At 36.1% G+C, this 12,788-nt stretch overlaps 1 protein-coding gene across 13 annotated transcripts in view; it reads left to right on the forward strand.

Moving 5' to 3' along the window:
* The window catches only part of FOXP2 (forkhead box P2), a 298,101-nt gene that overhangs the window by 121,864 nt on the left and 163,449 nt on the right, over positions 1–12,788 (forward strand). For 2 of the 13 annotated variants that reach the window (XM_010004292.1, XM_010004293.1), the window contains exon 2: positions 9,183–9,188. The exons of the other annotated variants lie outside the window; for them this stretch is intronic. In XM_010004292.1, coding sequence (XP_010002594.1) covers positions 9,183–9,188 — 6 coding nt within the window. The remainder of the gene's footprint in view (positions 1–9,182; positions 9,189–12,788) is intronic. 13 annotated transcript variants of the gene reach the window in all.

Raw genomic sequence — 12,788 nt, forward strand, 5'->3', positions numbered from 1 at the left:
TAGGGAATAAAACAGAATGCCAAAAGCCAGGGCTGAAGTAAGCAAGCAGCTGTCCTAGTTATTAATCCTTCGCTTGTTCTGTAGTGTTAAACAAAATGTGATTGCTTGTGTAACTGAAAAGCAGGTTGAGTTTGTAAGGTGAGAAGAGCTCCAGAGAAGAAGGTTCTTAAGGAGAAGAACTCCAGAAGACTGTTTGAGTTACTAGATGAGTGACAGGAATAGCTGGGATTATTAGGAAAGATAAGATCCATGTGAGGAACTGGCATTAGTCCATGGAAAACAAATAAATAAATAAACAAATGCCTTGGAGTACTCAGGAAGATATATGAGTGGGGTGTAAGAGTACACTTATACTACTTTGTTAGGAATTTGAATGCAGACATGAGAGTATTCCGCATGCTTTGGTCTCTTTAAAAGCTAGGAAGAGAGTTGAGAAGTCTGTAGCATTTACTGCTGCTGTTTAAAGCTAGGGAAGACAAAAGTTGTGAAGATAGTTTCAGAAGGGATGAGGCTAAAGTACCCTTCTCTGGACCTGGTTCAGTGTCTATTAACTTGAAAGTGGTTGTAAGTACATTCATAGATGTGAGAGTTATGGGAAGGGACTAAAAGTTCAGGGTCAAAGATGATAAAATGGACAATGAAGATAAATAGATAGAAGACACAGCCAAAGGGAGATAAACGCTTTAGTTATATCTGAGGAGACACTCTTTGCCTGTGAGAAGTACTTCTCCTTTTCAGTCAAGTGAAAGAAAGATAAAAATAACCTTAGCCAAAACAGAAACACTGGACAAGAACATTAGAAGTGTGCAAAGATCCAGGTTTTTGAAAATAATTTGATTTAAATATAATCTCTGAGGACAGACTGGTGACCAAAAAGTATATTAGAGAGAGTACAGTGAAACTTGGTCTGAAGCTAAAGAGTGGTAAAGTTCATGGTAATGAGAAAGGAGTACCATCATATAGCTTTACCAGTGGAGCTCCTCTGAGGTTAAAGGCAATACCAGGACCCCAATATAGCGGAAGTCTATGCACAGGAGATGCATGAAAGAAGATGAGGGAGATGGTGTAACAGGAAACAAAAAATGTTCCCTAACCAAGTATATGTGTCTATATGTATCAATATGATTTTATCTGAAATATTAAATTAATTGTAGTGTTAATTTGATTTGGTAAAGTGGAGGGAAGGAGAAATTGTTACTTTTAATTGCTGATTTTTGCGTCAAAATGACAGCTGTCACAACTGACAGCTATTTGGTACAAGAGGTATTTCTGTCGTATTTCATTTATTTCCACAGATAATTGTTTCTATCTGCAGAGTGAGTGCAATGAGTATGATTTGTTTTTTCTCTTTCTTTAGGGAACTCAGAACAGAAAGAAGCCGAACTTGTGTATATGTAAATGTCTAAAGAGTGCCCTGCTAAGTATGTAACTAATTTTAAGAACTATACTGGGTCACTGGTTCTGCATAGTGGACATTAAACTATAGGAAGAAGTTGATGGTATTGAAAATTGAAAATACCTTGCAGTATGCCAGTCAGTGAAAGAAATAAATGCCCTGTACATCCCCTCCAAAACAACTGCACAAGTATTTTAAGCTAACAGAAGACAAAATGAAGATATTTTTGAAGCTAAGTGTGATTTGTTAGAATTAGATTGGGCAACTTCTCATTGTAAGAGACTATGTGTGGGTGGATTTTATGTCTCTGAGTGTGCATATTAAGTATGGGTATTAGGCTGGAAGTTACTTTGTAGTCACTTTACATTACCTTGTCTAGAGCTGTTGCAGCCATGGGACTGTTTAAGCCTGAACAGAACATTTATTATTATATTGTGTAGTATGAAGTTTTTATATATTGTTACTTAAAATAATTCAAGTTTGATGTTGAATTTAGCAATTAGTTAGCAAAATTAATATGGCTTGTCTTTCAGGGTAGTAGTAATAAAGTGTTGTCCAGAGTAGGCTGCTTCCAATAAGAGGCCATAGATGTTTCTAATACTGACCTCTAGATTAATATTTGTTTTATTAATTTGAGGATTTATTTTAAATCCATAAACTGATTAACTCTTCTTGTTCCTAGTGAATCCTTCTGCCTCCTGGCTTTGGCTCTTCAGTGGGGTCTCCTTTCCTTCGTTCTTTCTGTTGGCTTTGCATGTTGGCGATGGCTCAGATTCTTTTTCCTACACCCCACATTGTGTTCCCTTCACCTTTACCTTTTCTCATCTTTCTTGGCCACACAAACTTCTGCTTCTATGTATTTTTCCGTATCAAGCTTGATGCCTCTGCATACCAATCTTGTAGTCTCTTTTATTTAGCAAAGTGCATCTCTCTGTGGCTGTTGTAGTTCATATAGCAGATGTTTTAAAAACTTGGATTTTTTTTATCCTAGAATAGTGTGTAATTGTGTACCAAATACTTGGGAATGCAGTCTGAAAAGACAGAATTTGCATGCAGTCCCATCCCAATGAATTTTTTACCAACTTAATTCCAAAGATGCATCTAGCTAAGTTGTAGATAGTTAGCAAATTATTTTTGTCAAGACCAAATGTTGCCACTGGGGTCTCTACTATTAAACTGTGCCTCAGAAATCTGACTGGAAGGAATGATGAATTGCTACCCAAATCCAAGGAGCTCAGCAGCATGTCATCTCCCATCAAAATGGATATGAGTCTGCTCAAAAAAAAAAAGACTGGATAAGATTGAAATTGCAAAATTAAGTCATTTTCAGGAAAAACTTCAACATGAAAACTCTGGAAATAGATTAAGCTATGGAAGAAATTCACCTTAAGTCTTAAAATTTAGGATGTGATGTAAAGCCTGTCATCTCCCTTAAGTTGCCTACAAGGGCAAATTTGACTTAGTCAAATGAAGAGAAGTAACTTCCTTTAGCAGCTGGTTTATGTGAGCTAACTTTAAACTAGCTGGTGTGTGTGCTGTTAGTGTTGTGTCTGCAGCATTGGAGAGCACTATAAAATCTCAACTGTCTGAATATTTATGCAGATTCTTTGACTTTTGTAATTTGCCCTGAGCTAAGTCTGTCACAACCAGCACTACCCACTAACCTAGTTAAAGTTCATGTATGTCTGTCTGCTTGCTCTGCAGTCAGAGCAATGGTTATGATGTAGATGTGTTCCCTCTTCTAGGAAGGTTATAGCTACTGATTTCTTCTGTGTTGTATTTTGGTGTACAGTTCCCTATATTGTGCACCTGATCATAATTGTTCAGATTGTTATGTATTCAGGATGATGTTGCAATATACAACAAGTATATAAAACATCTGTGCACATAAGTAGGACAGAAGTATATGCAATTCTAGAACATAATACTTTTATAAATAAACCCCAAAACTTTTAACCTAATTTATATTTGTCAACATATACAGGGTGATTCCAGGAGAATGCAAATATATTTTTTTTCATTGCTTTTTTTAGGCTGTATGATCTTTTTATATACTTTCATTCTTAAGATTCAGCAGTTGCCTTCAAACTGTGCAGGACTCTAACTGTATTTTAAACTTTACTATCAGTTTTCACATATAAAAGTCTTCACACTGTAAAGTAAATTGTAATCTAAGAGTACTCTTCCTTTGAAATTCTTTTGTCAAAATGAACAAGTTTGCTTTTCCCTGTATTTTGTGTCTCCAAGTGTCCTGTAAATAATAAGCTTAGTGTTTTATTAATTCTTTTAACTGTATCCTAAAATTAAAAAAAAAAAAAAAGTAGCAAAGCCAGTAAGAGAGCTTTTCTTTCACAAATTACTCTTCTAGATGCAGTATTAATCCATCATTGGGTGTACCTGTGCATCTGATTGTTTTGTGTACTGCAGATGTTATACAAGCCTCAGAAATTGGTGTGTTCTGGGGGGACTTTTTTTGCCGTAAAGTTGTTTGTTGATGGCGATTTTATATCTTAGGCTCTCTTTTTTTTTTTTTTTTTCCCTGCAGAAGGTTCTGTGGAAACAGAAACATTTCCTCATGTCTTGGTCTCTGAGGCTTTGTTATCAGTTTTCTCAGGTGAAATCTTCTCTTTTTCTTAACTCATAAGAAACAAGTCGTAAGGAACCATCCAGTCCTACACTTCAAGACTTGACTTCACTACTAAATGAAGTTAATGACAGAATTTTTAATCTGCCATAGAAGGCACTAATGTGATCTAAGTTCTCATGTTTGTGGGTCTGGAATACAAGATACACTGAACCTGCTGTTGGAAATTGTCCTGATTTCAAACACTATTGGTTCTAATAGTCCTTTATCACAGTTAGTCCTGCTTTAAGACAGTAATGGGGAAAAAACTCACAGAAAGCAAAGGACAAATAACATAAAAAATGTGTTAGGGTTTCCATGAAATGTGTCAGGTTTTGTTGTTTTTTTCTTAAATACTGCCTCACACGATACGCTGCCTGTCTGGTGTTTATAGTGAACTTAGAAAGGAGTAGGAACTCCAGTATGCTTGAAGTATTATTTAAAACAGAAGAGAAAAACAGTTTGAATGCAGTTACCTGATGTTCTAACACAGAGATCCCTTATGTAAGTGTGTATATTTGTCATAAATCAGAACCTCTCGCAGGTCCTTCCTGGTGTGGAGGAACTAACACATTAGGAAAGATAAATCCTTTGAGAGTAGGAGTGTATTTTCTGCCGGCCTCTTTTGTAACAGAAAAACTTATCTGGCTTCCTGAATAAATATGGTTACTTTCCATATTTTAACATGACAGCAATCATGTTAGGAAATGGTTGTCACAGCCTGAAAACTGGAGCAGACCCTATGCAAGGTTAGCCTCTCTTTACTTCCTTCATAGGCTGGACTTTCAGGGTAGTGGGTGACCCTGCTTCAGAAGTGAGCATAGCTCTGGATGAGGAGGTGAATATCATCTTCTTAATCTGTATCCTTGGAGTGACTGGTGTGCAGTAAATACATGATTAATGTTAATTGTGAAAAGTTTATGTATTTTTTTAATCATGCCTAAAGTATTTCGCAGAAATCCTAAGAAAAGAAGAACAGAAACTTTAAATTATGAATTTAATGAAAATTCAAGCAGTGTACAAAAATAATAGGCAAACCTTCATGAAATAGTTGCCTTTGGGTTCATAACATTTGGCAAGCAGGTGTAGTTGTGTCATTGTTTGTGATAACATCAGTGAAGATGGCGGGAATTATCTAAATTATATGCAGTAAGGAGATACACAGAAATATTTTTTGTCCTTTTAGAAATATCTTTAACATTAGCCTTTATCTATTTTCAGTCTTAAATGTTTCTCAAAGTTTTTAAAGATTATATACACATGAATTAGAAACATTCTACCATACTCACAGATGGTTTTTGAAGTTTCAAAGACATAACCAGAAGTGTTAAATGATATCTGTCCTACAGAATATCTTCTAAAATATTTACTTAACACAGAAACCCAAGGAAAACGAGTAAGTTGATGTATTCTTTTATTTCCCTCTACTTTGTATGAATCCTTAAAATTCTCTTAAATCATTAAACTTGATAGTTACTGAAAGGTGTGCTTTGCATACCTGGTAAATATAAAAATGGAGAGGAAAGATGGCTATGTAAATATCCTTATGGAATTCAATAGCATTCAGTATTAATGTTTCTTAAATATTTTTAGTGAGTAAATGCATCATGAAAGCTAGAGACTTTAGGTAATTTTCTATAACTGACCCATAGAGAAACAACTGGGTCAAAAAAAAAAAAGCAAAAGAGAAGGCAGCAGTGGCTTAACATATGGGAAAGGAGAAGGAGCTATTAATTTATACTGGGGGATTAAGTAGTAGATTAGAGAAGGAAGATGAATTTTGGAGTGGGAACTGAAGGTTAAGAATCTCTGGATCCCCTGGGACAGAGGAAACTTGGGTTAGGGTCATCTGCGCTTGTTGTAAGCAGAGCAGACTTTGTGGCCTGAGATGCATCTGGGACAGTCCTTCCCGCTGATGATGTTCTGTTTCCATTTCATTTCTTGGCTCTGTCCCACATTACTTGACATTGCCTGTGAAAATCGTCTTCCCACCTATTTACAGCCCCCACCAATCTTTCCGTGTTGAACACACTAGTTTTACAGACCCAGCTTCCCACTTCACAGCCTTGACACCTGTTGATGTTTATCCTTTTCTTTTGGCCACTTCTGACCACCAGTACCTGTCCTTGCCCAGTTCAGACACTGGACTTTTCACACAAGGAGAAGGAACCTTGGTTTTTGGCATGGTGTAGATACTGCACTTACCAGATTCTCTGAAAAAAATGCTGTGCTAACATGCCTGCCTTCCCTACTGCTTCCAGGGAAACGAAAGAGAGCAAGTAACTGTGTGAGGCTAAGAACAAAATTGTACTTGCTCAAGTTCAGTCATAATGCCTGGACTAAACTCTCTTTTAAAATACAAGTCAATCAATGTTAATAATATAAAATACACATTAGGAAGCATACTCTGTATGATTTCTGTTGTGGTAGAACTCTGAGAAATGCAAAACAAATAAAGCCATATTTTATCAAGTCCAGAAAAGTATACTGAGTGTGGAATTTTAATTTGTGCATTATTTGAGCTCTATGATCTAGACTGCATTAAGTACTTGCATGAGAAAGTATGAGCAATGGTCTCAGATCTTAAAAATTGCATCATCCTTTTTTTAAGAGTCCAATTATGGAGAAACATTGTACAAAATCAAAGTAAAAATATATTTTTAATAAATGCCTTGGCAGTATGGATTTGTTTTGCATTTGGCCAGTAATCTCTAAGATTTGAGTTGGGTAGCTAATGACAGCTAACACTAAATAGAACTCATTTGTGACTGTGCCATGCAGCAGAAACACTAGGAGATGCATAGCAGTAGAAATAAGAAAAACAGAAATATAACACAATAAATTTACACTTCAAGTGCTTTAGGGAGTCAGTCTATTTAACTGAAGAGGACATAAGCACATGTTTATCTGCTGTGTTTAATAGAGTATGTGTAACACATTCCTTAAAAAAAGCATATATTTAAAGAGCTTAACTGATGCAAACGTAATAACTTAACAGGAGTCATGGAATAAAAGCCTGTGCATTTCTGAAATATGTAATTTAATACTTAAGACAACTGTTGTGTTTAACGTTGTTACTCCAAGTTTCCAAGCAATACAGTTAGCTTCTTTTGCATTTTTCTGCCCTTATCCGTTCACTCTTAATTATACTAACACCTTGTTTAAGGGCTACAAGACTTAGCAATAAATAAGTAAATTCATTGGTAAGGCTTGCAGAATATTGCACCATGTAGATTTTTCTGTGTTACAACACAGTAGAATGAGATAAAACATCGTGCACTGCCATGGCATTCTTTAAAGTTATAACCTTCAACATACTTCAGGCTTTAGATACACAGACTTCAAGCTGAGCTGAATCCAAAGTAGTATTAAGGGGAAAAAATGTACAGGTTTAAAGTTCCAATTTAAGTTATTTACATTGGAGTGGATTTCTTTTTCAAAATAACCCTGCTTAAATTTAACATTTAAGGTATGAAAATAATTATATAGGTCTAAAATTTCTGCAGCCTATTAGAAGAATCTAAATAGATAAAACAGAGCTGTGGTATCAGTGAATTCTCTTCAAATTACAATGAAAAAAAAGGCTTCCGCTTTTTTAATTGCTGTCAGAATCAAAGGAAGACATGCGAATTTTATGGGTCCAATAATTCTTTGTAAAAATGTTGTTGTGTCATCCATTTAAGTGTCATTAAAACATTTAATAATTATAGTGAATAGTAGTACTTACCTGGTTTTTATTGCAGAAATAGGTTTCTCTTACACAAAAAAAATATTTCTGTGGTCTCTCAGTGGACATGCTAATTCAAGGCCAAAAAATCCAGTGGTAACTAAAAGAGTATTCTAAGGTGATTTCTAGATTATTTAGCTGGCATCCAAGAACCTAATCCAGTTTAGAAACTATAGGAGGATGTTTCTTTACATGTCTGTATGTATCCTTAGCCAATTTTGAAAATACACCTCAGGTTGCCAGAAACCTTTGGCCACTTTACTGACTATAGTAAAATAGTCCTTCTGCAGTAAACGACTAAACTTTAATAATCTAATACATACAGAACAGTTTTAAAATAACATTATTAATCTATTTTTTTTTTCAATCTTAATGCACTCTTAACAAGATAAAAAATAAAGCAATATTATTTTCTAAATAAGAAATATATCCAATTTAAAGAAATTTTAAAAATTTAAGGGATATAAATGTGCATGTCACAATGACAAAAAGAAATAACTGACGTAAAAGTTGATGTTTTATTGAGGAGCAGCATAGCTTAATGTTCAATGAATCAGTGACAAAGAACTTCTGCTTAGCCAAATACAAAACAAGATTTAAAAACTGCTATTTAAATCAAAGCTTCCTGCATGCTGGTTTAAATTGTCATTAAAACTGGTGATTTAGGCAATGAGATTTAAATCAATCCGTCCTATTAAACAGCTGAATAAGATTTTTCTGAGGAAAATATAAAATGCATAGCCAAGGGACCAGAACAGAGCTTCCTCCTCATCCCCACCTTTTTTGATAAACATAACAAAAGTCTTTAAAAGTATATTAAGTTTACATGACACAAATATATTTTGAGAAATAAGAATTGACTTTTTCCTTCCACATTTTGACTGCATGCAATATGTGCAATATGGTAAGTATTTGTTTAGGAATTTTAAAAAATACATAGTGGGTTGGACAGGGAGCAAGCTGGTCTGGAGAGCAGCTTCAACTTGCCTTCAAAAATGTGGGTCAGTTTACCTCTTGGTGAAATTAAAAAGCTCCCTTTATATTTCCTCTGATATTTTGGCATGGCAAGTGACAGTCTTCATTTCTGAGACGTATCTCGTGTGCAGATCATTAAACTTTGAAAGGTGAGGCTTCAGGTATTTTTAAAGGCAGCTCTTAGGAAGATATTTCAGAAGGCCACAGACACATCGAGCCAACTTCCCCCAACTCACTCTCTAGCCATCAGGGGAAAGTAAACTACAATGGTCTTGCATGTAGTTGGGAAGATGGAATGCATTGTGCTTCTTGGGTTGGCCGCAGAGCCAACAGACCTTAAGTGGTTTATTTTTTGCAGAATGAGTGGTCAACCTGAAGCTGTAAGAGATGAGCACTTGGCTCCTGCAAAGATCCCGTGCTGGGGATACCCTCCAGCTGTTGAGCATGGGGAAGATGAGGAGCAGCAAGTTGCCCTTTTGTGTCACACTGGTTCATCTCGATGTGCTTGCTCAGCTACAGGGCAGGGCTGTGGAGTGGCTTCACCTCTCATCTGTGTCCTCAGCAGCTTTAAGGGGGTTGTGAGGTTAAAACAAAGGAAAGGAAGTTGCTGGGTGGGTGGCTGATGAGGTGTGACCAAAGGGCCAGGGGGGCTGAGCAAGGACAGAAGGACTTACAGGGAAGCAGCTGCAAAGTGCAAGAGGCTGGCCAGGGCCAAGACAATGGAGAGGGTTTGGGCAGTGAATAGAAGATGGGAAGAGGGGATGCATATAGGGGAGCTGAAAGATGAAGGGAAAATATGTGTCCTGGATCATATTTTTTTCCAGTGCTTTCTCATTATTACACTCTTGCAGTATTCCCTTATTTTTCTATAACTTCTTTTTCTGATGAAAATATACTAATTTTATTAAGAAATAGACATTATGCTAATAATGCATTTGCTCAATGCATTTAGTGTAATATACTTGTAAAAGCATTTACAGTCACAGTATGTATGTGACAGGGAATTAAGGGGTTTTTTTGGTTGTTGTTTGTTGTTTTTTTTAGTTGCCATTCCTCATCACTGTCCACTTTATTGCCCTGGTTCTTTGCCTGCATGAAGTTAATGTTTCAGTGGTAGCAGCTGCAAACTTTGTCTCAGGAGCTGTGCTAATCAGTGTAAAACTTCATGTTGTGCAGGCACAAAACATTAATGCTTCTCAGATGTATGAACTCTCATAATCTGAACAACCTGTAGCAATTTGGATGTAGAATCCTCTCAGGACTGAGATGGGATAGTGCCATATGAATTGTTTGCCCTCCTTCCTTCCTGTGTGGAGGACTTAACAGGTGCTCATTTGGAATCATTTGCAGACCAAAAACACAGACCTGAGGTGTGAAAAGCCAGATTGAAATTGCAGTATAAAAAGACAAATGTTATCAACATGCCAATTCATACCAAAAGACCTCTAGTATTTTATACACTGTAAAATCTTGTTCCTGTTCAGCATAGAGTTTCACCTTAAACCAAAATAAATGTTTGCAATACTAAAAAGGCAAACAAATAAAACCCCTTGTGTTTCAGGTATTTAACTAATTATGGATTGGTAGATAATTATTTTATTATATATTTTGATTTTACAGGGGCTTTACAATCTTACATAAATACTGGGAAATCCATGGATTACTGATACCTTCTAGCACCTAAGACTATCCCACCTTACGGAAGTCATAGAAATCAATTAAAAGGCAGTTTTAGCTACCTGTGCATACAAAATTTATAGCAGAGTTGCTCATAAAATCAAAATGAAGGCATTGTTTCTGCTCTAAAGCTTCTCAAAAAAGGGGTGAATTTTAATACAGTAGTTCTGTTATCTGTAGGAATTTGTAATAATGAGCCAAAAATTAAAACAGCAAGGGGGAAAGGGGTTAAAATGAATAACTGTACTGCACTACACTGCATCTGATTTCACCTGTTTCAGCTCACACACTATTATAGGCTTGTTTTTTTCTGGGTTTTTAAAATGTTTTTATTAATCTCTGAAAATGACGGATGTTAAGAGCCTTTTATGATACACATACAAAAAACTTGTGGTCAAGAGGTCATATCACTGCAATGTATTAGGCAGTAGCCTTCTCTCTTGTGGAATTTTCCTTGTTTGAAGTGTTTCCAATGAAAGATGCTTGCAGTAATGCACATCAATAAAATGATCTATTTGGGAACAGCTTTACATGCTAAAAGGAAGCTATGAGAATACTTTGGTATTGTGTATGTCTTCTCTCTTAACAATTGCATGTGCTGAACTCTCCAGGATGCTATAAAGTACACAAAGGATATATGGCTTACAAGAACGTATGTGTTTTGGGATTGAATTTTATAAATATTGTTCTCCTCCTGAAAATATTTTATTTTTTTTTCTTTATAAGAAAAAGAAGAGAGTTCTAAAGCCCTGAATGTGAGACTCTGTATTTCACGAAGCTGTCTTTCAGTATTTTCTTGGTATTTTCTTCACTGGCTATGAGCTCCCCAACTTGTAAGTCAGTAAATGGAGTATGCAAAAAAAAATGTTCACACGTACAGAGAAAAAAAAATAAATTATATGGAATGTCTTGAAAACTTGCTTTGGTATGCTTAAAGTAAAGGCAGTTTTTACTTTAAGGCAGGTATGAAGCTAGTTTCAGAGACTTGAGTACTGTGAGCTGAATGGACTAATTCTCACAGCCACACTTTCTCTTTGAGCACATCAGAGCATGGGCATATACTTGCCTGGGCGGGTATTTTCACTCAAGTTATGTAACATGCTTCATAATCACTAGGGGGAAAAAAAGAGAAAAACAACAGTGGTGAAGATTTTGAACATTTATATAAAGTTTGGTTTTGAAAGTTAGTCTTTTTTGACACACCAGTCTCCGAAGCGATTTGGCCCTGAACCTCATGAAATATTTGTGTTCCTGCCAGAGACAGTTTATTTTCTGTTTTTGTTCAATTGTTCCAGGTAGGTGTGAGGGCAGATTAGTGACTAAGTTGCAGAGATACGTTATAAACCAGCTTTGAGATAACCACATCATAGTAGGGTCTCTAATTAGGGATTTAGGAAAGCTGGATTATAAAAATGGGACATGGTCAGTTGTTCCTGAAGTGCCCTGAGGGGAGGAGGAAGTTACTCACTGGGCTCTTTTGTGCCCCAGCATCAAGCATGGGAAGAAGTAGGAGACTCAAGAAGTGTATGCTTTTAAAAAGTGAAGTGAAGTGTGGAGGTTTTTTCTGTCTCTCTAGCAGAAACAGGTTTTTTGTGTTTCTCCAGATCAGGATGAAGAGCAATATTGCTTGCATCAGGTGGGCTTTGGTGCAGAAAAGTTCTGCAAGATTTACATTGCAAGTTGGTAGAAAGTCATATTTTGATTTACAAAATAATGTTCTTAATGTCCTTTTGCTTCTGGCTGTGTTTGTGCAGCATGTTTACACTTCTAGGCAATTAAGGATTTAAAAAGTATTGTCCTCCTAGTCTTTATTAAATAGAGGGAAGGGAATGGAGGATGCAAGGGAGTCCAAGATGGAATATTATGATGGTCACCAGGGGTGAAGCCTTGGATAGAAGATGCGATGTTTTCCTTAAATGTCTTTAAAAACACAGTAATTTTGGGTGAGGCTGGAAGAACATTTCACAGGCAATATAGGCTACAGAAGGAGCAAGAATACACGGAAGATAGAGTGTGGTAGTTACAAGGAACAGGAATGCTGCAAATATGGAAAGAAAGGAAGAAAAATTATTGAGAATAATGAAGTGTAGAGGAATCTATATCCATAAGAAACTTAGCAAACAGTATTTTTTAAAAAATACTCAGCATTATGCTTCCAGTCCACGGTTTTACCGAGAGCTCTGTTTTCAGTAGTTTGAGCAACAAAGGCCAATAAAAAATATGAAAAGGAAAAACAGAAAACAATATCTGGAAACAAACAGCTTAGGAATTCTGCTACATTTCTGATTGTTCTATAAGGCCTGTTCCTCAGTGGTATCTCTTTTTTTTTGTATTCTCCAGATTGCACGAAACGTCAGATGTCAGGATCATAGCAGTGAAGATGTTATGAA

Source organism: Chaetura pelagica, unplaced genomic scaffold, assembly GCF_000747805.2.
Source record: "Chaetura pelagica isolate M959 unplaced genomic scaffold, ChaPel_1.0 scaffold68, whole genome shotgun sequence".
In the NCBI taxonomy this organism is placed as follows: Eukaryota; Metazoa; Chordata; class Aves; order Apodiformes; family Apodidae; genus Chaetura; species Chaetura pelagica.